General features: G+C 38.8%; 1 protein-coding gene across 4 annotated transcripts in view; it reads left to right on the forward strand.

Annotated features, from left to right (window-relative positions):
- gdpd5b (glycerophosphodiester phosphodiesterase domain containing 5b) overlaps positions 1-27,509 on the forward strand; it is a 56,738-nt gene that overhangs the window by 20,393 nt on the left and 8,836 nt on the right. For all 4 annotated transcript variants that reach the window (XM_084717247.1, XM_084717249.1, XM_084717248.1 and 1 more), the window contains exons 3-11: positions 13,996-14,099; positions 16,422-16,515; positions 16,726-16,785; positions 17,214-17,312; positions 19,140-19,233; positions 21,123-21,268; positions 22,601-22,683; positions 24,725-24,875; positions 26,554-26,775. In XM_084717247.1, coding sequence (XP_084573373.1) covers positions 13,996-14,099; positions 16,422-16,515; positions 16,726-16,785; positions 17,214-17,312; positions 19,140-19,233; positions 21,123-21,268; positions 22,601-22,683; positions 24,725-24,875; positions 26,554-26,775 — 1,053 coding nt within the window. The remainder of the gene's footprint in view (positions 1-13,995; positions 14,100-16,421; positions 16,516-16,725; positions 16,786-17,213; positions 17,313-19,139; positions 19,234-21,122; positions 21,269-22,600; positions 22,684-24,724; positions 24,876-26,553; positions 26,776-27,509) is intronic.

Raw genomic sequence — 27,509 nt, forward strand, 5'->3', positions numbered from 1 at the left:
ATAAGCCAAATATTGCTGTCTCACTCAACCATATTCCTATTACAAAAATAGTAGCATTACCTCACTGAACATGTGAGTTGCTAGTCTACCACCGCTTTGATGTGTTTGGTTGCTTGTGTTATTGTGTGACTTCTGTGAATCCAATAACACAAACAAACTAGCAGATCAAGGCAGCAGCAGACCACTGTTCTTCATGGTTAAATTACTGATTTTGCCTCTGGAATTTGGTTGGTTTTGAAAGAGCGATAGTTGGCTTATATGACTACAGTTTTCTGTTTGGAAAAGGCGGTGAAAATATAGTGCACACTTGAACTGATAAAGATTCTCTTTTATAATTCTTCAAAAAAAATCTCAACTGTCACTTATGTCCTTTATGCATTAAAGTTTGATTAATATTTGATCACTTCTAACACATTTGTACTTTCTTAATAAGATTCTAGACCGAAGTGTGCAACCAGTACAGGTACCAACCAAAGAATTGCGCTGTGCTGTTTTTCTAAGCACATGCCTGGATAAGTAGTACAGTCCACACAAAATAAGCAATTCATCCTGAGCTTACCCTTTATCTCCGCTACTCCGTATTTAATAAGGACACACAGGTTATGTTGCTGCAACAAACTTAAACACACAGTGCCCATGTGTGCACTCACATGTACTCGGGTGGATAATTTATTTATGCCCACATACCATACAGTAGACAAGCAGAAACCTAGGACACAGACAATAGGCTCATGTCACTCAGCACACACACACAGATACACCAAAGAAAATATATGGCCTGCATTAAACCTGCATTAGGTGTGTAAACAAACATACCTAACCCGGGCAGGGATGGGTGGTTATCTCCGACAGCTCTTGGATCATATAAAAAGCAGAAGTAAATAAAGAGATTGATTATTCCCCTCCTGTTCGCAGGAAACTGGACACTGTGTAGCTCTGTTTCCTGTTGCAAGTGGTTGTCTTTCAGGCCAACTGATAGGATAGTGCAGAGTCAGCATTCTTTGTTCGTGGTGCTCATCCTTTGTTTTGACCGTGTGGTGGTGGATGGCACTTGTCTTGACCCTGCAGTAAGAAGCACGCGGTCAGATACATGTACCCATCCGGCTGTAGTCAATGTCAGTCATCCTCTACTTTAGTATTCCCATTTTATGCAATATTATACTTAAACTCCACTACATCTCAGAGGCAAATATGTACTGTATTGTATGTGTAAATTTTGGTGACTTTAAATGTGAATATTTCTGATAAACTGAAGGATGAAGTCTTCCTTTATGGGTTGAGAAACTGAATAAACTTGAAACACCTTCTTGGATCAGCTGTAAAAAGGGACATATACACATGATGATCTTATAGAATATGATGCATTGCTGTAGATTAAATTGCCCAGGTGTATATGAAGTAAGCTAGTTAGAATGAGTTCATCCATAAACATAAACAGTGGTAAAATGCCACATGCACATTAATGCAGCTGTAATTCTAATCCATAAACATCAGAAATAGTAAAACACTGACCAGAACCATTTTGAATACTTAATAACTTTTGAAACTAGAACTAAGTTTTTCTGATAATAGAAAAACTTTTTTTTTTTTAAGTAAGGTAAGGTTTTGAATGCAAGACTTTTACTGGTTGTGGAGTATTTTCACACTTTATTAGTATTTTTAACTGAAGTGTCACTTGGGAGGATTTATTGGCCTAAACCAAACACAGGCTCCAGGTACGGCCTTTTGCATTTTAAGCAGGTTCGTGCGGCTGCTATAGGTTCTTCTACGTGCTTAACATGGTATTAGCATGGATACAACTGGTAGTTTTCTCATTATAAGTGTTTTTACTTTTGCTGGATTGCTCTCTTGTGCTGTGCAACATGATTTTTCCACATAACCATCGAGCCTCCATCACTCTCCTCCAAGCAAAGGTCAGCAACAGCAAACAAACAGCTGCTTTGGCTTTAATTTTATTTAACAGCTTGTGCAGAACATTTCTCATGTTAAATGGGCAGGTTAGGTGACGCTTTTACTACTTTAGGTAATACCGCAGGACTTTGGGTGTGAGAGTGAAAACACAAATGGTTTTTGTTTTCCAGGCTTGGGGCCATTAACAGCCACTGGCCTGGAGATAGCCCAAGCCCACAGTGGTGCTGTAGTGAAAAAGGTGGGTAGTCAGTAGGGTCAGGTACCAAACTCTGTACTTTTAAGGTGTAAGGTGTGAGTGCACCATTCTTCATAGCCTGAAAGCAAAGTCCCCTGCTGCAGCCAACATGTTGGCACACCTGCAGCCAGTGTCTAAACAGTGTAACTTAACCCTCCATGGACAACAAAACCTTAAGTGAGACACCGACAGCTTTGACATCTTCAGGTGATTATTTTGCTCTTTGGTAAGTTGTTGTTGGACATACTTTTTTGTGGGAGACTTATTGGTATGTCCAAAATCTAAGTATGAAGCCAATATTTTTGAGTTGCATACTATTAACAGGAAAAAAAAACTACAGAGACATATCTGTGGTAAGAAGAACAAAGTAAAAGGATGGATATCACATCTGAGAAACAAACAACAGTGTTAAATACCCGGCTGATAGACTGACAGGCTGGAGGGTGTAAGGACAGGTTTGGGAGGGGAGAGGGGGAGGGAGGGATTTTATTTTGTATGAAGTGTCAAGTTCTCTAAATAAATAACAAAATGTTCGAAATAAATAACAAAGTTGAAATTGAGAAGTTGGAACCTAACCCTACTAGTCAGACACATGCACTCTGCAGGCTCCACTCAATGTCAGTCAGGAGGTGAATGTTTTCCCCTCAACATGATGGAGAGTGGAGAGAACAGATTAAGCCAAAATGATTTGTTCAACTCTAATTCTAAATGTAGACAAATGCTGCAGCTTTGTCTTAATGCTGCCGTTAATTATGAACAATGAAGGAACACAGCTGTGTAATCAGCTATTTTTATGTCTGTATTTACTTGAGTGTCTAGTAGGAGCAGAGAGCTGCCATTTTCAGTGAGAATGCTTCCTATCATAGGTCAAGGCGATGTTATATAACTCTGCATCTTTAACAATCCCTGTAAACAAACTGTGACCAATCAAGGACAGGTATCAGCTACATGTAACTGGACCTGAGCGAATCACAGGAGCGTGAGAACTGAGAATCTCATGTTGAAACAACTGTAGGCTCATTCATAATCCACAAGTGCATCATGCCATTTCTCTCCTGTTTTCATCTTTGTTCACTGTAATGAGCCGTTCAGGTTGACTGGCTGCCTTAGTGAAGCTGCTTCTGTTCTGTCTGTGTTCAAGGTGCTTTGTAGGAAGACAGCCCACGTCATGCAGTGCAAGCCGATCTGGCCTCTCAGTAATAATTGAAAGTATTTCCATTTAGCCAGTCTTTACCATTCAGTCACACAAAGGCCTCAAAAATAGAAGCAAAGCTGCTCTGCCTTCATTTGTCAGCGATCTTGTGTAGCCCTACATCGTTAGTCCTATCCTGTGGAATACTGGACAAATAAAACAAAACAGTTCCCTGAAACTAGCAGTTACTTTACTTACTTAGTTGCAAGAATGATGGTGGTGTATATTTGTTTCATTTGATTTATAACAGTTACAATGACAAGAGAACTAGAGATGAAATGAGTAGAAACCAATTCAAAAAAAAAAAATTCTGTAGAGATGTTGATTGTGGTGATTATTCCCTTTTTGAGCAGTTTCAGTTTTTGGCCTGGTGATAATTTGTGAGCCTGATCACATTCTTTTCGTCCTCTTGTCTTTCCTCTATTGGGCAGTCTAAAAGGTCATACGCTTCAATAAATCAGATGTGAGGCGATTCAATGATGAGGGTGTGAGGGATGGTTAGTGATAGTGATTTTTAATGACAGACATGTTATAATAGTTCATCATTTGTATATTGGCTTATCAAGTAGGTAGTAGTAGTGGCTGTAGAGGAAGTAGTTGCTAACAGAGTGGGATATCCATGTATTGAATCTGTTTGTTCAACAAAAAGGGTAAAAAACAAAGAGGGTCCTTTTCATGGTTCTTATTCCTCCACTACATCTCTCTATCTCAACTAGGACATCTGTCAGCTTAATTCATCTGTGATTTTCAGAATCACATCTACTATAAAATATGATATGGGTATTGCAGGTCAAATTCTACATTGTGATTTGCTGTGCTGCAGAACATTTTTATCAGTATTGTTAAAAGGAAACATATTTTCATTGATGACTATTGATGACTGAAGGAAACGATGTAGAATTTAAAATATCACCTACGTTGTCTGATAACTAAGAAAACTAAGATTTATTTTATCTATTTTGATTTAAAAAAAAAAAGTCTGCTTCCGGTTGTGTGGCTGTTCAGCGCTGTGATGCATAATGTAAGTGACTTGTGCTTTATTGTCTGGTATGTGATCTACCTTTTTAAAGAAGTAATGACAAGCATCCAGTAAATTCAAAACATGCACACAATGTGAACATCTAGAATTTTTCATTGGCATGAAGTTTTGGGTCCTGCACTGTCACCGCCTCTAAACTAAACTCAAGATGAGATTTTTATAATGACAGGCAGAGTGTTGATCTTGCAAGAAGGAGTAAACAACAAGAACAACAAATATTTCAACAAAAATGTGACCCTCTCTCAACAGAGCAGTGATCTGATTTAAGGGAGTTTAGAGGGGAGATGATTCCCTGTTAATTTACAACGTAAAAAAGCTGAGTTGGACATTAAATGTTAGAATACAGTGTTATTTCAGTATTTATTTATTTTGACATAAAGGGGGATATGTCTAAACATATAGACAAAATGAAATATCAATTCATTATTAGGAAGGTGTGTGGATTTTTCGGTTTTCAGAACCACCATGCTATATTTGCCTGTACTTACTCATGTGTGCATGGCTCTGGTAGTATGGCTGAATTATGAAGCAGTGCACACAGCAGTGTGTGAAATGCCAGGGACTTATCTGGATATGCTCAGGAATGTGACAAGGGACCGAGGTGTTAAATCCGGTGAAGATAGAGGCAAAGAGAGAGGCATGTGAGGTTGTGCCTCACAGTGAAAGAAGCCCCATCAGCAAAACAATAACAGCTAAAGCAGCTTTGCTTTTTTTCTGCTGCATGTGGGCTGAAAATGTGTCTCCTACTTGAGTTTTCAAGTTTATTCACACACACGCCAACATGTTTGCGTTTGTTTGTATCTGTCTGTGTGTATCTTTGACAGTAAGTTGTTTCAGGACCATCCCACACCATATTCTTTCTCCACAGTGTTGGCATGTTCGATGGCAACATACTGAGACAAGCTGCCATCTAATTGAATGCATCATTTAATTGTGTGCTGTCTACAGTAGCAGAGATCAGAACTAAAATAATATTTTCTGTACATGTACAGTAATTTAGCATGTGTGTATGTGAATGTTTAATGTCTGTTTGGGTTTAGGAAACTTTAATGTTGGCAGTCAAAACATACATTATATCAGTGCTAGGCAATATATTGATATGGTATCTTTGTCGTCATATGAGACTAGATATCACCTTAGATTTTGGATATAATTATGCTGTGATATGGCATAAGGGTTGTCTTGTCCTGGCTTTAAAAGCCAATAACGGTAAAGTGGTGTAATATTCTGTCTGTCTTGTCTTCTCCTCTGATGACTAATCTCTCCATATGTCAATATGACACAAGGTTTCTACAGCCAGAATCGCATAATCAGCTGAGAACAAAAAGTGTTCACAAAGCTGGCAAGTCTTATAATATTGGTGTGGTGACAACTTTCAGTGAGTCACCGTACATGGTGACGTACTGTGCTGATACAAGGAGTAGTAATCCACATGATAGCGTGTGTGATTTTTAGGCTTCTTTCCCTGTGTACTGCTGCCGTTAAGAGAGAGAGTTCAGCTGCATTTGTAGGTTGACAGCTCGAATAAAATACCATTATACTGGTGTAGGAAGGGGCATCATTCAAAATTTTTAGACACCGATACCTTGACTTTAATACAGTTCTGTACAATATGTTTTTTTCAAGAACAATTTTATAAAATCCATTTTAAGAAAAAGAAAATCACACTATAGTACAAAATAGCTGTTCTGGGATCTGATCTGGGAGGAACTGGAGAGCCTCCAGCCCTTTGCACACTTTGAAGAAGAGGAGGAGGAAGAAGAACCTCTTTCAGGTTTAACAGAAGGAAGGGGAGACCCTTCTGGTTAAAATAATGTTAGCTTTGTGCCTACATTATCATTGATGTGATCATATCCCTTTCAGAGGCTTCAGAGGTGTCTTTTTGGAGAGTTTGTAAAATTACTCCGTAATGATAAATCCAACACCAAGTGTCACTTGTCAGTATGAATTTTTCCATCTTGAAACCAGTTGTTGTTGTTAGCCATCCACTGGCAATCCCATGGTGCTTTGGGCTGAGTCTGTCGACCATACAGAGGCTGCATATGTGGGCGTGTGTGTGTTGCAGTAATGCGGTTTTTGTGATAGCCCTAGTGTCAGGATTATTACATCCTGGTGCAATATTCGGCCAAAGGTTCACTTGCAAATCAGAGGCAAGTCAAAGTGGATGGCATTGACATGTTTTAATGAGTCATACAGCCTGTGCATGTGTTTTGTTTTGTGTTCCTGAGTACATTAGCAAGTGTGTATCTGTCCATGTATGTGTAGGCTTACACTGTGATGTAGAGCAGCTGCCGAGTGTTAGTAATAACCATCCTGTGCATATAACACTATATTATTGCCTAGATCCTTTTTGACATATTGAATCATTCTTGGAGGTAAAAGAGGCTTATTCAGTCATGTTGGCAAGATCATTTGCATTTGCCCTCTTGAAAAGTAGGGCAAATGAAAAATCTTTACAGAATTACTGAATAGCTGAATTACAGAATCAATCACTTAGGCTACTGTGTACTTTAATTTGGCCATGCCATCTACATGCTTTGTATTCCTGGTTTTCATCTGATATGGCACCAGATTGCCCCAAAGGACTACATAGACTGCGCCAGAAAGTTGTATAAAAGTCATTTTATTATGTATCTCTGTGCATTAATCTATTATAACTACAGTAAATAGGAATGGTTAACTCCACACACGACTCTCCAAATGAGGTTCACCCTACACAAAGTGGGGCATTTACTAAGCTTGCCACAAATACTGTCAGGGCTGCAAAATTTGGGCCAGCGGATTGTTTCAGTTTAGAGAGGTTATTCCATAATACTAATGACTTAAATTATATTACAGTTAAGTTGATTTGATAGAACTTAATTCAAACTAGAAGACATGATGTTGGGCTATTTCAGACTCATCTTGCAGATGTAAAAAGTAGTGGAGCTGCTACAGAATATGAAATAAAGAGAAGCAACTATTCTGGAGCTGTGATTATGCAATGCAAGGAGATATTTATATATAAATAGCTCAGTGTTGGTTCAACAAGAAAATTAGTGTTCATATTAATTAAAGGAATTATAGCACTATTTATAGTGTTATGTCTAATGTAATTCTATAGAATTATGGAATTATGACACACTTTAAACTTCACAAGTTGGTTGTGGTAGACAGATTTTTAAAAATCCAATAAGCCCATTTAATAAATATATTATTGGCTGTTTCAATTGTAATATATACTTGACCTGCTGTGAGACATCCAGATGAATAAATTCAGACAGAAAGCCACTGAGGGAAGGAGAAAGGTGAAATTGTGTTGGCTGTTATTGCGATGCTGCTCTGTGGTGGCTCTGAACCAACAGCCCCTTTAAAGTGACTTTTAATTTACCGTTTTTAATTAAGGCCTACTGTAGTATTCTTTCTTCAGAAAAAGCTAAGACTTAAGTGACACCAGTAAAGGTCAAAGTTGTCTCTGTCTGTCTCCACACCTGCTTTTCACAGATGTTAAGTCACTGATGCAATTTCTTCTCATGCAGTGGTGAGTCATCAATGATATAGTCTTTCACGCCATTTTTAGTTTTTCTCAGCACTCTGCTTCCAGTTTTACCAGATCAAACCCTTGGTACAAGCTAATACTAAAAACAGATTAACACTGTCTCCGCCAGGTGTGTCAGGGGGCATGTGACTGGGGGACAGGAAGTGCAGGGGGGGGGGGGGACACTTTGTGGCCCTTACCAGCTAGTTAAGAGAAGTGATGAATCAACAGTCAATGGAAATAGGTTTTTCAAAAATTGCCAATCACTACAACTAAGAGAGGAAATGATGATGATGGATTGTATATTTCCCAACTGGAGTTTCTCCAGGCGTTGCTTGTCCTTTAGTGGAGCTCAGGCTGATTGAGCAAACCTGAGTTAGTGACTGTATGCCTGATTATCTGTCCAGTGCTGGTTTATATGTATATTGAACTGCAAATACAGGTACTGTTATTTTAGTAATTATTTCTTGATTTGGTGTGATGCTGTAAGGATCTGCAGTAAAACCCAGAGCAGATTTTTGAGCTGTCTTTCTTTTGTGATTATGAGTTGAGATTTGTTTTGATTTATACTTCGTGAGCATTGTGTTTATGATGTGCAAATGTTTGCAAAAGTGAACGGTTACACGGCTTATTTATGCAATATATGCTGCTTATTAACTCATCCTCTCTTTGTGATTACTTTAAGGTCTTGAATATTGTGGTGGCAACACTGAATAATATATAACAATATATGCCAATGTATCCAGTAGTATGTGAGATTAGTACAGACACACACATGGACACAACCAAATGCATAGTCACCTGCCAAAACAGAGATTTGTTTTGTAGCAGTTATGATTTTAGTGGTCAGCATGCAGCTGGAGGATTTTCAGGAACGTTTTAATAAGAGTGTTAATAAAACTGCAATGAATTTTTCTTTGATCCATTTGATCCTTCTATTTTTAGCAGTGGAGTGTGTGATAAGGCTTACTCTGTCCTCCATCCTTTTTCAGTATTACTGGTTTAGGAAGGTAATTTATTCACAAAATATATTTAATCTTAACTATTACAGCTGTCAGGACTATTGAAAGGGTCCTAAGAAATTTTAAAAGGTCATTCCAATATTTTTTTTAATTATGTTTTAATTACAGCTCACTACATAATTAGATTTGAATTAAAGCTAATTCAGTAGCTAGTAGAATTTTCCCCAAGGAGAACTCGTCCCCTTTGTCCTCTATGATTTTCTCTATGGGAGAAATGAACAGCGTGACACCAGTCAGAGTAATTATCAGAGTGGATTACAGTTAGCATATATTGCTCCTCAAACACTTCCCACAAATTGTCTGGGTCTGATAGATTTCTGGTGCTGCACTGTCAGTCCATGCCATGTGGTGTTGTGCCCAAATAAAATGCCTGCCATGCAGAATGGTAATGTGATGTCACCAGGGCAGGCCAAGTCATGTCAGGCTGGACAAGCTCTGCTGCTGAGTTAGCTGGCAAACAGGAAAGAGAACATTAGACCTAACAAGGTGCTTAAAGGCATAGTTCGGATTATTTAATGAGGTACTTATTGATTGGAATTGTATTATCTACAGTAGAGGCTACTGTATGCTGCATGCTGCCACTTAGGAGAAGCAAAGAGGAGTACCAGCACAGAAGTTAGGCAATGAACTGCTGACGGGGTCAGCAACAAAACTACTTTTAAAAAAAGTAACCCTGACATCAAATAATCTGAACTATCCCTGTAAGAACTGCACTGTATGCTGGTTTACAGACAAGATGTTCTCCCATTAGTCCTTTGAAGTTGTTCAGAGTGAAGAAAGGTGATGGTTGCACTTGTCAAGTGGATGCAGTTTTTATCATGTACATGAAAGGCATAATAATAAGAAATGGGAGGGTAGATCAGAAAAGATGGACACAGGCATATGTGAACTCTGCCTCGAGAGATATATAATTGCCATATACAAGTCAATATTGGCTTGTCAGCCCAGAACGACAGGAGCTGAGTGTGCACCAGGATGCATCATTAACAGTTTTCAATTGTTTTCCAGGAAAAGGCAAACTCTGAAATATCATTACAAATACCAGAGAATACATACAAAACATTTTTTTGTCACTGTTGAGACAGATACTGACATGTAGGTGATGTATGGTACAATGAGTGGTGTTATCACATATTTAAACATTGATTTTGACTTCATAGAAACTCCAATAATAGATAATAAAACCCAAGCTTTAGTTTATTAGGCAATCTGATTAATCAAAGAAACCTCAGCGTTCGTAACTTGTTGACCTCACATCATTTCTCTCCCAGGGGCAACTCAGGTTGCATCCGTCATGATCCACAGGGGAGAAGAGGGTGCGGGAATGAAAGGGTAGGGGGTGAACAATGTTGCCTCTCAGGAGCAAGGTCAGATCTCCCAGGTGTTTCCAGGTAGTCATTAAGGACCTTGGGAACCAGGATCGGTGCTTTCTCATGAAGGAGTAGCTCTGCCTGCCACAGAGACTGTGTTAACCTTTTTATCTCTTGAAGTGATTTGCGGGTCCTCTGTGAATGTAGGAAAACCTGCATGAGCTTAAACGTTGTTTTTTCACTGGAATGTAGTAGTAAAGATAAAAACACCTGAAGAGTCAAACAGTATTTGCACTTCACAGAATATTTGCATGGTGTGTTTTTTTTGTAGAAAGACTGCTTTTATTTTTTAAGAGTCATTTCCTTCATATAAAGACAGCCAAAATTATTTGGTGCCCATATTATTTGATGTGAGAGGACCTTCTTACATAATAATGTTTTTCTTACACTTCTGAAAAGCACTTCAGAAGTTATGTCCAAATATGAGAAGGGATTGAATCAGCATTCCCTCTGGGCTTGTTTCCCTTTTTTGTACAACTGATCTCTGTTATGCCATAAAACCATGCCCAGAAATTAAATAATACATCTTTATACCATCGTGATTTCCACATTAAATCTGACCTCAGCTGAATGTTGAAATGTGGGAAAGCTTTTAAAACAAGCTTGGGGTCAAAACATGACCTTCGAATGCTGCACAGTTTAAAATAATTTTAGGCAGTGGGTTGAATCAGAATTCAAAACTTCCATATTTAGAGTTTGACAAGCTTTTAGATTTCCTCAGAAAAGAAGAAACATACAGGGAGTGAGGCCAGATATAAACAGGTCAGGCAGACTGTCTTACTTGTGTGTCGCATCAGCTGGTAGAGGCGATAATAATCTGATCCTCTGCACGCACAACAAAGGTGCATTCAAGCTGATATGCTTAGGTTGCTTAACTGTGTGTGTTTATCTTGACACCACAGTGCACACCCCATAAGAGCATTTGAACAACAACTAACAAATATGGGTGATTCTATAGTTCTTTTCTCAATTTAATCACTCATTTTTTTTTTTTAAATGTCCATCACTGAGTTCTTGGAGCTCAAAGGGACATCTTCAATCTTCATCTTTATCCTGTGTGACCACCAGTTCAGACCAGAGACGGATCAGGGATGGATGATAGCAAACTTTTTAATTTGATATGATACTGATACGTTTTGTCCCAATTTTAGCAATACAGATACTGATCTTGTTTTTAATGGGTATGTTATTTTCCATCATAATGACATGTCAGAAAATGACCTGACACATAGCAGCCATCAATAACAAATGTATTACAAAAGCAAATATGAGTAAAATTAAATCAAATATGTATATATAATATATGTATATATTTAGTATACCCCCCCGACATGTACCTAAGGAAAGCTGAGCATCCCCAGCACACACACACGTGCACATACACCAAAAGAATAAGCAATTCATTACAAAGCTTTACTGTCTAAAATACGTGTCAGTTAAATTATTTCCACTCAACTCTTTGAATCCTTATCATTGGTAGAGATCAGCTTTTTTTTCTTTTAACAACCTTGATTTATACAAACTCATCCCTACCAAAACAGCAATAATTACTTATTATCATCATTTATCTTTTTAAATAGTTTTGTATACAGACTTTTGTATAAATTGAGATTTTAGTTAAATCTAATTTTGAGGACCTCAGAGCAGACAAAGTCTAGCGGACCCCCTGTGATTTCTGGTGCCCCTCTAAGGAGGGCCCGGACCCCCGGTTGGAAACTGGTGGCAATTTCTGTTGAATAAAGCACGGAGTCAGAAACTTGACTTTCTGTAAGGTTTACTCAGGCATCTGCAGATGGACTCACAGCACAGTCAAAGAATGAACTGGGCAGAATGAGCCCAGAACAGAGAACGTGTCAGTGTTTTATACACAGATAAATGCAAGGTCAGGAAAGGGTGAGTTGCATATTGTTATCACATGATGGTACAGGACATTCAGAAAACCCTACAGCACTTCTGGCTTGTTCTATCTCATGTTGTCTTGTGCGTCATACAAGTATATTGGGCCTTCCTCTCTGTCCTGTATTTAGGTACTTACAATATGCAGATACAGGATTACATCAGAAATTGGAATTTCTATCACAAAACCGATGTTCTATACTATAATGAAAAAAATGAGAATTACAAAAAATATTTTCTTGTACTTATTCAGCCTCCCAACTTTCAGGGGGAATTGTTTTTAAATGCTTGTTGAGTTTGATGCAGAGGAGTGTGACTGCATGGCTTCACACTTGGTTCTCATATCTCAGAGGTTTGAAGTGACACAGGTGAGCTAAATAAAAACATCAGGGCTGTACACTTGTACAGACATTAATGCCTACAAAAGTACTGAAATGTTTGGAAGTGATGCAGCCACCCACATTTTGTATCTATATAATTTTACTATTGTTAGTTTTTGAGCAGAATAAAAACCTAATGAGTAGCTTGTGAGAATCAGTATATTGACCCTGTAGAATCGATTTGCCCATACATATTCAACCGACAGTGATATAGAACAGTAAAAATCCGCAAATGCTCACACTAGCAGAGCTGGAACCAGTGAATGTTTGACATTTTTGCTTTAATAAGTCAATTTCTGAAAACGCTGAGCAACTAATCAAATGACTAATGGTTCTGGCTCTAAACCACATATCAGTGTAATTTAAATTAATCTGTGCTACCCAAATATGTGCACTTATTTGGCCAAAAGCTTTTAGCCTTCCTAAGGACATGATTGACACTTAAAATCTATAATGACTACAATTACAGTTGACCTTTCAAAGTGATATAATGTTTTTCCCCCAGAAGGTGGTCTGAAGAAAGGGTTTTCTGACAAAATGTGCAGTCTGTCCAGATTAAAGAGAATTCAAGTCATGGATTGCATTGTGACACCTTGTCAGTTCATGTGTTTACTTGCGTCAGATGATTGAAGTCCTATAACTTTTTAAACTAGAGACTTAATTCTGTCATCAATGTATGTGTCTGTGTTATCTAAAGCTTATTGGTACACTTCAAGTCAGTCAGCAATGCTACTGCTCGGCTCTTTCAGATTTCAGTGTTTAGGAGTTCCTCTTTATATTATGAGCAATTTTCTGTGCTTTATGAAAAGGTCATAAGGTTCATGTCTGACTCATAGCAAAAGCTTAGATGTTTTAAAGCACGCTGCAAAAGATGGAGATGAGCGTGCCTGCACATTATCCTCTTAAGTATGGCCTGGGGTGTGTTTCTGTACCTGAGTATGTAGCCAATTTAATATTTGCCCTGGTACAATAGTGCATGACAGAGGATGACAGTAATTAGTCAGCTTGCATGTGAAGTTAATAAAAGTCATTCCTTGATAATGAGCAGAGTGTATAAGGGAATACTCTCTGCAAAGGTCAGCAACCAGGCTGACACCTTGTGCTCAATGTAGGTAAGTTTGTGGAAAGTTTACTTCTAATTAATTCTGCTGACAGGTCTCTGAAGATCTTCTGGAAAAGTTGAAGTTGTGCTTGCAGAGCTGATTTATGCAACATCTTCCCACAGATATTCGGCATATTATCTTAAAACTCAATAGCTTATGTTTTTCATTTTATTTTGGCAGCATTCAGAGCAGCTTAAAATTTAACGTAATGCCGTGGAGCAGCGAATGTGCTTTTTCTTTTTCTTTTGCACTTGTGCCATATTTCTTTTATCAATTCTAATGAATCCACAAAAATAATTAATCATATTTTTTTGTATTTTTTGTGTGCAGTGGGAGCTACTGTGGTCCCTCATCCTCCTCTTCACTTTCTGTCTGCTGCTGGTCTGGTTCTACTTCTGGTGGGAGGCACATAACGACTACAACGAGTTCAACTGGTGAGTACGCAGCCAAGTGCTGCTCTGTGCTGCAGGGTCAAACTGGAGCCAGTCACTGAGCGTCTGTCACCATATTGTTTCGACTGTAAATGAATTCTATCCATGCTTGTCGGCTTGTTGATTTCCTAAATAATCAGTTTAATCCGTCCTCTGCCTTAATCTGCGCAGAGACCACCCAGATTACACCATTACATAACAGAGATGGCTCGCCCAATACTTCCTCTTCTGTAAATGACTCGGCTCCATGCCACGTTTATGTGACCACTTGTTTATGTTAGAGCTGCAATGTTTAAACGATTCTTTAATTCTGGCTTCTTACATGTGAATCTTTTCTGGATTATTTACTCCTTTGTGACAGTAAAACTGAATATGTTTGGGTTGTGGACAAAACAAGACATTTGAGGACATCATCTTGGGCTTTGGGAAACATCGATCAATGTTTTCCACCATTTTGTGATCACATAAGTAATCGACTAATCAAGAAAATAATCAAGAGATTTATTGAAAAAATCGTTTGTTGCAGCCTTAGTTTATGTGACTGAAAACAATATAAGCTGCCAAAAGCAAAAGTTATTCCTAACCTGTAAGCAGAATTAATCTGTTTGGAGTTGTTTTAATGCAAAACTGCACAAACACAATTTTCCTTCCTTCCTAGTACAAAATGGTTAGGCTACTGCTGTATGTGTCCTGTAATGTCACATACCCTGCACTTTCTCTCCAGCTACCTTTCCCCTCCCCCTCTGCACCTGCTCTCAGTAACCTCTACAATGTCACCTTTTCCTCTTATCAACTGCTGCCTTCCATTTCCTCCTCTCACATTCCTTTCCCAATGTAGGTTTTTTGTTATATCCCAATCCCCCTTTCATTCTCTAATTTGTCACTTTTGTCACCAATAGCCCTTTTCTTAACATCTTTATTGTTTCACCCCTTCTATCAGTTCCCTAAACATCCATCCCAATCTCACAAGCGTTTATTCATCTCAGAGTCAGTTTAGGTGTCTTTATAATAGCAAGTATACAAATTTCCTGCTTTCCTTCCTGCTCTTTTGTATGGATCTTACAGATAATGACAGAGATGACATCCTGGCCTTTATGTATTCTAGTGATTTAGCAGCAGGGAGTGTCCCAGTCCAACTGCAGTATAAATATATTCACAAAAGGCTTGGAGCATCAGTGCTAAGTGACCCTGCTGTGGCTCTGTGCCACTGGAATCACTGATAAGGCTTTGAAAGTAATTAGTGCTATGGGCCTTAGCTGTCATGTCAAAGCAGACATTCAACCATGTGGTCCTTGCTCTGCAGCTGTGAACTAGGTATAAAATGACTGCCCCTTTCATGATAAACCACTGTAAAATTCCTGGTGGTTAGTGTTTCAAATTTAAAATATCATTAAAACTGAGGCTTTGAAAAAATCGAAAACGAGACATTTGAGCAGGTCATATTGGGCTTTTGGAAACAGTGATGGACATTTTTCACCATTTTTTGATATTTTATAGACCAAACAACCAATAGACTAATCAAGAAAATAAACAACAGATTAATCATCAATGAAAATAAGTTAGTTGCAGTCCCATTCTCAACATTTGCACTTAGTTACTTCCCACCTCCACTCCACTCTTTTGAGCAACTATGTTTGGCTGCATCTATTTTCAAAAAATCAAAAATGTGATACATGCAGGCTTGTTATCTTAGTTGTTGCCTCTGCTGCTTTTTGATATACTGAAGCTCTCCGGAAGACAGAAACCAGCTGTCATTAATTTGCCACTGTGCCATTAATATAACAATTCTCCCTGTAGCCCCACAATGCTGTCTGTGGTCACTGAGGCTGCTGTCATTGTTGTATCTGTTCGCTTTATTGCAACAATAAAGCATTAAGCTCCAGGGCACTTGATGCATGTCAGTTGGTGTTTCAAAGGTCTTTGACTTTCAGACAGTCTACAGTAGTTTACCTGTCACTCAAGGCTTTTGTTCTTTTTGTGTCCTTGTTTTTAACCCTCCTCTTACCTGTCTTGCAGATATATTGTGAACTGATAACACTATATACAATAAACTATTTGTGAAAGAGTCTGCAAATAACAGCATTTGCAGACTGTTATTGTTAATATAAGATAATAACACGCTTCACATAATTGTAAGTCAACTTAGAAGGCATGATTTGGTTTGAACAAAGTAAAAATAGTAAATTATGCTTTCAAAAACAAATACAAAAAGACATATGTGCACAGACTCAACGCTCTGAAGTCTTCACATTGGTTAGTAATAAAATACAATGCAGGTGAGCTTTCAGTCAGCATGTGAAGTGGTATTCACTCTTGTTCCTGCAGGTTCCTCTACAACCGCTCTGGGGAGTGGAGTGATGGCACTGTTCCCATCCTGGCCACCACCGCTGCTGGCTTCACTTACATTGCATTTTTAATGGTGAGACCTACATCAAGTGTTTGCTGTGGAGATGCTAAACGTGTTATAAATCACTACCGAGTGTAGTGATGTAGTAGCTTTGCAATTATTTGCATATGTTGCCAGGTGGAGTAACCAGTTACGTGGCAATGTTGAGCAAGTTTAGATCTGCAGGAGACTTGTTTTTGAAAGTTGTCCTCATATGTGTCTCTGTTTTTCCTCTGTTTTTAGGTTTTAGCTCTTTGCCACATTGCACTTGGGCAACAGTTGAATTTGCACTGGCTCCATAAGGTAATGTGCCAAATGTGAGACTGAGTAACTGTGTTAGTGTTTGTGTGGGTGAGTGGTGAAAATTGGAAGGTAGAAGGATGGGTGAGTTTTACATATGTATCTGTCTCTGTGTTGTGTGTGGGTGTGTTTATATACTTATCTGTTTGCTTGGTGGCTGTGTGTGTGTTCTTTCATTGCTGATCAGCTGAACTTATCCTGAACTTAAAGTTTGGATCGTGTTGTCCTGGGAAGGTTGTGAAAGCTCAGTAAATGACCTGCTCTAAAATGCTATCAGCAAACCAAATACAAGGACCAAACAGCGTTTGTGGTGGGAAAGGCCTGGGAGCTGTTTGGGGTTATTCTGTGGTGTGTGTATTTGTGTGGGTGTGTACATGTATTTATCCAAAGTGACAGCCTCTCTGATTTTCTTCATCTCTTTGTCTACACAGATAGGAGTGACTGTTGCTCTGCTCACCACCATTGTTGGGGTGATATCTATCAATCAAACATGGGGGCAAGAGTGGGACGTCATCCCCATCTCCCTGCAGGTCAGCACATACAGATACAGGAAAGCCTCAAAGCTACTTTTCATGTCTGGAAATCACTGCTGATGCCAAGTCTGAGTACTAAACTTGGAGTTGTGATATGCAGGGTAGAGGCAGTCTATTACTGTTGCATAACAATGATGACTTTCACTATTGCTTTGTGAGCACTGAATAAAATTACTGAGCTGTAACATCTTTTATGTGGACAACAACCCTTTAAAAACATGCAGTATCTCTAATCTATTCTATAATTTTAATGACAGTTCTCAAATACCTGCTTAAGCCAGGTATTCTGATGTTCAAATACTGTTATCAGTGTACCTTCTGTCTATACAGTATATCAATCAATCCTACCTGCAACAGATGCATCATCTTTATATTATGTTATAACATATTAGGGGTGTAAATCACAAGTTTCATCACAGTATGATACTTTATTGATTTTTTGGACAGCAATACAATATTTACCAGTATCAGAAAGTCTGTTATGATACAATTTCAGTTCAATTCAAATAAGAGCCTTGTCATTGTTATGAGACAATATCATAGGCCCATTTAACACAATCAGTCACCTGATGATTACATGGGATTCCTGAGTGTAACAGTTGTCTTGACAGTGACAAATATTAGCAGAAATTTACAGACTTGAATGGCAACAGACAGAGGGAGGGGAGTTAAAACAGTCAGTTCCCAGCAGTCCAACAGGGCTATCTGTGAAACAGAAAATCATCCCACACACTCTCACTCCCTGGCTGATAACTACCTCCCTTCACACAAGGCAAGCAATAGTTATTATGCTTTACCAAGACTCACATTTAATTTCTTATATTTGATTTTAACAACAGAGTTTTGTTGATGTGGCCAAGGTTCATCTTTGCTTGGTCCCAGCAGCACCTCATCCATACCAGAAATTGTAACTTATGACAGAAATGACAGACTAAGAGCTAATAGTTTCACAAGTGTGTTTAATGTCAGGACTTTTCATTTTTAGCCAACAGCAGCAGATTATCCACCTGATCTCATGTTTGAAACACCGCTGAGGACACAGGGAAAAACAGTCGCCCTGTAGTAACAAAGTAAAGTAACAAAGCTGTTCCCTCAAAGAAATTCAGCTCAGTTATACATTTGGAAGAATTATTACATTTTCATAAAAACTGAAACAAATGCTGTGAAAGATAATGCATGTTGGCATGCTGTATATAGTTTGATTGTTTAAATATTAATGTCATCTTAAAGATGATGAAATGGATCGATGTTTTCATTTTGCATCGATCATATTGGATTGTTGATCACTGATTTGTTGTCAAGATCGAGACCGATGGGTCTGATGGACCACACTGTATGTGTATAATTTAGAAGCATGTAATGAGTTCAGTTTGTGATTATATTTCCATAGACTACATTGCGATAAAGAAAAGTGTAATAATTTAAACTGCATGTACTGCAGTGACAAGATACTCAATGCACATTCATCCTAACAGTTACCAGCTGAACGATATCCAAGGAGTCAAGAGAAGCTAATAATTGCTGTGTCCCTTTGAGATTATCAAAATGGACTCACAATTTCACTGAAACTGATGCTGTTAGAAATTAAATGCCTCTACAAATTATGGCTATTATCTCTGAATAGTTTTACCAGTGTCTTAACTGCAGATAATGTTTGTAATTCCATGCCTCTCTCTCTTTATCTTTGTTTCTGTACTCCTTTGCACATCTTTCTTTAACCCTGATTTTCTTTGCTTTACCTTATTTCCCATTTGTCCTAATATTTTCTTTATTTCTCCGTGTCCTGCTTTCATCCTCTCCACTCTGTCTCACACCTCTGTCCAGGCCACAGGTCCATTCCTGCACATCGGGGCTCTTGCTGCGGTCACGGCACTGTCATGGATCGTGGCTGGACAGGTCGCCCGCTCAGAAAAAACAAGTATGTTTACTTCTGGATACACAGAATACGAGTTACTCTTACCTGCCACCACCATCTGTCGCTCACACGTACATGCACAAGAGGAAGAGTAGTGAATGATTAACACGATGTAGACAGAGGCCAGGACCTCCACCCAGGGTGTCAGAGATAACGAACATTCCTGCCGGCTCATGTGATGTTTTCCAGCCAGGACACCTTGGATTGTTTTCTCCCCAAGTACAGAACTCTTCCTGGGGATTAGCAGCTCTTAGTGTGTGTTCTAACTCTCTCTGCTGCTGGTGTCTGTAGAATAGAATTGAAAGTAATTTAAGTCCCGGTTTTACTGTCATCTGAAGAAATTATAGCCTGGGAGCAACAGCTATCTTTGCAAATGCAGTCTGTTGATCAAATAAATCATGCATATCATAGTTAATCTGAAAGTAAATACAGAGTATTTTACTTTCAGTGAGATACATAACTGTCTTTTGTATGACTGTCCTTATATTGGACAAGGCAGAGACATTTAACTATCTTAATTAAAGGGATGCTTAGTCATCTGCTACATTTTTAGTTTCTACTTTTGGAGAGACTTGATAAGGTGAAAGGGTCTTGGCCAGATGACTCCCACTTTATTCAGGCACCACTCTGCATTACAGCAAAGAGGATGTGAGGGGGTGTGTGTGGGAGTGTGGGTGTGTGTGAGTGTGGATGAAGGCTGTGAGTCTCCTGTGTGTAACAAGAGTTGTCTACTCAACCCCACCCCGGAGCTGACCTTGAAACAAATACATCCCTGGGTGTATGTGTGTGTCCACCGACAAACGCTCACACTGCTCATCACTCACTTGCGCTGAGTTATATGGAGGGGAAAGTGCATCTCCTTGTTGTCAATGTTGTTGGCCACTGTGCTATAAATGGTACTGAACATTACCCACATTTACAGCATCTACTTACGTCAAAGATCTTTTTAAAAACGAGTCCTAGATCACTCAGAAATGTTCTCTTGGGTACAAATCAAAACATGGAAATATTTCAAATCATAATTTTCTCATGAACGTCACTGCTGTCTGTCTCTTTAATTTGTTTATTTGCGTACATACTTGGGATGTGTACTAAAAAAGACGAGCTTGATATATGAACTGCATTAGTCACTGGTCACACAGGTGAAGCTGCTAACAATGTTATTTGTGCAAAAATGAATTTCACCATGACAATTATTTGTCAGAAGTATGTTCTATTTTAATATGTAACAAAAACAGATTAAGTTTTTTCCTATAGATCAAACAAACAACATATAACCTATTAACTGGTGAGCTTTAGAGGTGCTGGTTAAACTTAGAGATTATGTATGTATAAGGGCAAGGAGAGAAAAGATGAACAGGATACATCTACCATGCAGTCACTTTTCATGTTGATTGTAGAGGTCAGCTGACAACAGTGCGTTGCAGGTATCCTCCACTTTATCAATCTCTCCTTTTATCAACTCGTTTATCAACTGCATCAGATTTTTTCACATTATTTAGTAACTTTTCAAACCCTCTTAGCAATGTATTTTCTATTCAGACTATGAGGGAAAAGAAATATAGTCAATTATTTTACATTGCAATTCATTCCCATGCATGCCAACAGTTCTGAGGTTTCTCTTTCTCTCTTGCTGTGTGCAGAACATCAGAGAGTTTGTGATTAATTGGCAAATTATTTGGCTAAATGTTTCTCTATCTTATTTTTTATGGTTTAAGGTGATCTCCCCCTCGCTGCAACCCACATAACCGCTGGTTGCGGCATATTTCCCTCAGTGTTTTAATCTGTCAAAATGATGGATGGCCTTAAGACCCTTTTCCGTCATTGTCAGAAGAATTCAGTCATGATGTTCGGTTTACGAGCCCCCTATATAATCATCTGTCTTCTCCCAGTGTTCCAGGTGGTGGTCGTGCTGCTGTATCTCAGTGTGTTGCTGGGACTCTATGTGGTGCCTCTGTACATCACCTCCCCCTGCATCATGGACCCTTCCACCCTCAAACCACGCCCTGATGTCATCGGCCACCAGGGAGCCCCCATGGTGAGTCAGCTGACCTCTATCATCCAATCACAATGTAGGAATATGAAACCGGCCACTTTAAACAAACTGTTTAGCTACTTGATACTGGCTTCATAGAGGCTCAAATCCCTAATCTCAGCAATGTTGATGACCTGAGCAAATCTCCAGAGTGTCAAGGACCGCTTTAGTTATGATGTGGAGAAGGCAGAGGAGATACTGTGCTGGCCTTACAGATATTTGTTCCTCTTGTTTTTCATTCATTTTTCTTCTCCTGCACTTCCCAAGGCTATTCTAGTCTATTAATGACCTTGCAGTCATGCAACTGAAAATAGTCTACAAATATAACAAGAGTGAGAGCCTGTGGCTCTCGCTGCCTGATGTATGGCAGGGATATGCTGTATTTTCTGCTGGATTTTGTGGACTCCTGCCTGACAAGGACTTGGCAGTCTGATGTGGAAGAGCATCGATTGGAGATTGTTTATGATCAGATTCACTGCTGTCTCTTCAGCTTTCAGTCACACCACATCACAGATCTGATTGTAGACCCCACTATAGTGTTGGAAAAACCTGCTAGAGCCTGCATATGCATTCAAAGGCCACATTTAGATATAATTTTTGCACATCAAAGCACATTTTTTCTTTGTGGATTTATGTGCATTGATTAATATTATTTCTTCTAAACATCACCTGAAGAAGGATTTATGTGCTTGGCACAATATCTGGTTCAGTATTATGCAACACTTGGAGGGAAAGGGAAGGTGGATTCCTGGTTATTGGTGGTTATTCATAACAATTACTCATACTGTCCAAAACACACCCTGCTTTTTGTGGTATTTGTGTAAAGCAATCGATCCTCACAGTGGAATCTAAAATTAGGAGTGGCTTTGCAGAGGCTGTGAGAAACTCCCACTAGGGAAAAGAATCACATGACTTGACTCACTTTCCCAGAAGGTCTCTGTATTGATTACAGCATCATTCCAATCCTGGTGGTCACTAGCTTTACTCACAGGGTCTCATAGGAGGATGTTTTTCTAGTAAGTGATGTTTAACTTATTGACTTGGTATTGATTAGGAGAGATAAAGAGTATTCCACAACACTGCCGGTTTTTCATTTCACAACAGTCCTTTATGTTCAAAGGAAACAGTCGATAGAGCACCATAATGTTTATTTTTGACTGTGCAACATAACCTCTTTGATGATTAGTAAGAACATCTCATTTTGTGTTCATCAGACATTTTTTGTGTCATCTTTTTCCTCAGCAGCAGTAGGACTACACTTCACTTCACCAGCCAGGTCACTGTTACAGGACCACATGTAATGATTGTGTTTGTCTTTACTGTGTGTGTTTCCAGCTCGCGCCAGAGAACACACTGTGGTCCTTCCAGCGAGCTCTGCAGATGAACGTCACTGGGTTAGAGGCTGACGTGGCTATCAGGTGCACACATACACACACACACACACACACACACACACACACACACACACACAAAGATCAATACAGCAGAATAAGGAACCCAAACAAATAAAGTGTTATTTAGTCTTGGTCAAGATTTACCTTGCAGTTTGGTTTCCATTTATACATTACAAAAACATGTAGTTTATCCTAATACTGGTATTAAGATGTTTTGGGTAAACTAATATTACCAATCAAAACACAATGTTCTTGACATTTTACCAGGACTTAACTAGGAACAATATCTCATCTTCCAATTCAATACTATTGTGATATTTGTTTTCTTTTTTAACACTTTGTAATGGAATAAGTTGAATCATTAAAGTAAATTTAGTCTTAAAGGCAAAGTATGTAAGATTTTCCCAAAGACCCCACCCAGCCGTTCTTATTTTCTCATTATTTTTCCACTTTACCAACCCCAGACATCGGTATTTGACGTCTTGGGAATGAGACTCAGTGATCAGCTTACCTTTCTAGTGCGTTTACAAACAGCATCTGACAAATCCAACTTATTCTGCCTTTGGCAAATTATTGTCTTCAAACAGAAATAAGCTAAGTTATATTCCTTCAATATAAAAAACAATTCAATAACAATATAAGCACATCAGTCTATCAGCAGGCAGTAGATGGAGGCCAGACATCACAGGAATAATGGGAGGTGACAGATGGAGCTGGGAGAGACACACTTGGAGGAAGAAAGAGGAAGTGGGGAGGGTGGATTCTGTAGTGGCCATAGTGTATGATGGATAATGATGGATAGTGTGGGTACATGTCAACTCATGCATGTGCAGTGATGGAGGATGAGTGACTGTGTAGAGGTGGAGAGTGTTGTTTTGTTGGTGCAGGGTGTGTTTTGTAGGGTGGCGTGTTTAAGGTTATTGAGAATTCCACTTGCATCTTAATTAGCTGCAGGCTCTTTTCCTTTGTTAGCAACTTTGTGTGTGTGTGTGTGTGTGTGTGTGTGTGTGTGTGTGTGTGTGTGTGTGTGTGTGTGTGTGTGTGTGTGTCTGTGTGTGTGTGTGTGTGTGTGTGTTTGTGTGTGTGTGTGTGTGTGTGTGTGTTTGCTTACTCTACAGTCCTATGAGAGGTGAATGGGTGTGTGATTGGTGCAGGCCGCTGACAGGTGAGCTCCTGACTGTGCTGAGTAATTACACTTGATGATAGCCAGAGCGACAGTGAGATTCCACTCCTGCAGCACACCACACACGTACCATATTACCAACATATTTATCAGTTCATTATTCATCATTACAGTATTTTCACCAGTTAACTTTAAAGATTAAAGTTTTTCTTTACTCCAAATAAATATATTTTTGGACACACACTCTCACGTCCACATATGAATGGCATTCTTTTTCTGCCAAGAATTTGAATAGCAAATATTGAGAAAAGGGAGGCAGGGGCTTTTCCTTCAGTCTTTAGTGTTTTGTCTTTGTTTTTACTGGCTAACATGCCGATGTGAACTAAAAAAGGAGGAAGTCATTTGGTATTTAAATACTGAGAAGCGCCCCCTCCCACACACACACACACACACACACACACACACACACACACACACACACACACACACACACACACACACACACACACAAAAACCCCTCACAGTTGGCCTAAACTCTTGTCTCTTCTGCTCTTGTTAGACATGATTCCAAGTGTTCAATCTCTAACCAGCTTATTTGAGAGTAAAGTTAGCTTTGATGATCCTTTGATCCTTTGACTCTTTTTTGAGTGTAAACCATCACTAAGTTTGAATTAATATAAAAATTACAGTAGTTGGGTGTTTAGAGGAAAACTCCTTTTATGAATATTTTGTGGTTTCTTTTCTTTTCTTACTGTATGTCAGTAAACTCAATATCTTTGATGAGTACTGCTACATGAAGACGCATATTAGTACTCAGTTTTCTGAAAATAAACACCCTCTGACCAATCAGAATCAGGGATTCTGTGTAACCACTGTAAAATGCCCAACATTATAAATTACCTACATGCATGTTAACAGTCTGCACCCCCCTCTGATCATTAGTATGGATGGAGTGCCTTTCCTGATGCATGACCGTACACTACTGAGGACCACAGACATAGAGAAGGTTTTCCCAGAAAGACAGACGGACGACGCCTCACACTTCAACTGGACAGATCTGCAGCAGCTCAATGCGGGACAGTGGTTCCTCAAGGTACTTTTTGGTTGCTGATCGGGACTTTCGAAGGCATTTCAGCTTCATTTGACAGTGCTGGCGTGGAGCAGTGATGTGTGATAAAGGTCATCAGCCCATTGAGTCATGAGCACTCGACAGTGTGTGTCCTTGCTCATTGATCCTTCATGGCGTGCTCTGGTTTTATCTAAATACTGGAATCCAGTGATGCTGTGGAGATGCTCTCCTTCACCTAGAGTGGATGTGGGTCAACTAGTGCTTTAAAATAATTGTTTGTTTCAACCTGCCTGAAGTGTGAGACTAGTGGGCTGACAGGATGAAACCACACTGACAAACACATCATAACAATCATGTAGAAATGCCGCCTGTTCTGGTACTCAGTTATTCTTTACTGCATATGGCATTGCACCATCTACCCACTCTACTGTTGTATTCTCATTCAGCCTTTACCTGCAGATTTTCTAAATGCATTAATCATTTTCTGTTACTAATAAAGAGAATTTGTATAAAGGTGGTGCAAGATGCAGTGATGTAGATAGTGTGCTGCTTTGCTGTGTTCCACTTTAATCCTTCTACTGCACCTTCCAGTCATACATTTGTTCTCTATATTTTTCTACTCACTGAAAAACTGCTATGGCAAGCATTTCTTTTTATCTGTAAATTTTTAAATGTATAGCCTACTCTTAGTGTGTAGTTTTGTTTCTAAAGGAAGGGCTAAACTCATTTTGTTATCATTAATCTAACTTTTATTTGTGTAGCACCTATCATGCATTACATAAAACTCAAAGTGCTTTACAGCATGATATTAAAATAACAGCTTGACATTTAAAACAAGACAGAAAAAGAAATACAAAAAAATATATAAGTTCATAAAGAAGAATTAATATTGAAAACGTCAGTATGGCATTAAAAACAAGATACAATAGAAAAAATCCAAGAAAATAGAATAAAAGATTCAATATAAGGCAGAGAAATACAAGGAGAGAAAATTACTGAAATAGCTAAAAATATTCTACATTAACTAAATGCCTGCCTGAACATGAGATTGGATTGCTGTGCAAAGTCACTCGGCTGTTATGCTTCTGCTTCTATGTCAGGATTTGTTTGAATCTGCATTGTTTCCTCCACTCTCCCCCCTTCAGCCTATTTACATTACATGTGTGCACATTGCAGGAGGAGATCATGTTCCAAGAAAAGCTACTTCTCTTTATAGTTTTAACAGTTCGCAGTCATAGTCTGATTTCTGTATGGCCAAACATGTTCTAACTGTTCCTGACTGTGAAATCAAAATGTCATTACAGTGTCAAAGCTAAAGTGGGTTTTTTTTAGTCAGTAAAGTGAAGCACATCATGGGAGATGTAAATAAGCAGCATCTGATCTGTTTTGACAAGGAGAGAGGGAGCAGTGAAGCAAGAAAAGATGTGAAGGAAATGAGGAAAAACATTCAACTATTTTTATTTCCCGTAGGCGTTGTCCAACGCTCTACAGAACATGTAGATGGTTGCTTTTTAAAGCAACTATAAGGATTATGAATCCATATATTTTTCTACAGCTTTCCAAAACAATTAAATGTCATGCAGCAGGAAGGTTTTTTATCATACAGTTCTTGTATTTTAAGCAGTACAAACAGTGATATCACACCCTTGTAAAAAAACACGTGTGATCTTCATCCTAATGCCATTCTGTCCATGTGTTTCAGGATGACCCCTTCTGGACGGTGCACACCCTGTCCCCCCACGAGAAGAATCTGATTGCCAACCAGAGTGTGTGCAGCCTGGAGCAGCTTCTAAAGCTGGCGTCCTATCATAACACCACAGTGGTTTTCAGGCTGAGAAGACCTCCTCCAGAGCACCCCTGCAATCTCAGCTGGATCAATGATACACTGCAGGCTGTGCAGAAATCTGGGGTCCCTCAGAGCCTGGTAAGTATATAGGACCTGAACACTTTCAGCATGATGTCTGCCTCCGTGTTCTGTAGTGCTCATTTTGTTGACTAATAACTCTCATCATAGCCTTCAGCAACAATTTTTCACTGACAGAAAGGAAAAACTTAATAAAAAGTAATATATGATGATAAAAACTATGCCAAAATCTTTTGACACTTTCATCAATGAATGAAAACGATGAAAATGTTAGGTAGGAGTAATTTAGGCAGAGATCCATCTCTGTGTGGTGAGGATACGCACAATTGAATCATACTGATCTACCTGGGAAGTCAATTAGTATGCATTTGCTGGATGTCTCATTATTAACAGAAATGTCATCATTTAGGAGAAAAAGAAGAACAGACATTTGGATAATTTCACATTTTTTATCAAGGAAAATAATACCTTATGCAAACACTGTAAAGTGACCATCACTGAAGCGACATTTACGAGCCACTATGAAATTCATGCAAAGCTAAATGAAACCGCTGCTGTCCTGTACTGATCAGAGAAGTGAATGAGCCGTAGTTCATAAACTAAAAGATGGTTTGATACACTGACGATATTACACTAAGTATTATGTCTCGCTGTCTGTAAATCAAAACAAATGTATGTATCAAAAATAAAAAAAGCAAGAAAGAAATGTGCTTGATGTCAGACATATGATGGAAGGAAGGACCAGAAATGTAGTATACTTAATGTTGGTGACAGTTTCATGTTTCCTACAGGAG

This window comes from Lutjanus erythropterus, chromosome 4, assembly GCF_056507025.1.
Source record: "Lutjanus erythropterus isolate fLutEry1 chromosome 4, fLutEry1.hap2, whole genome shotgun sequence".
In the NCBI taxonomy this organism is placed as follows: domain Eukaryota; kingdom Metazoa; phylum Chordata; class Actinopteri; order Lutjaniformes; family Lutjanidae; genus Lutjanus; species Lutjanus erythropterus.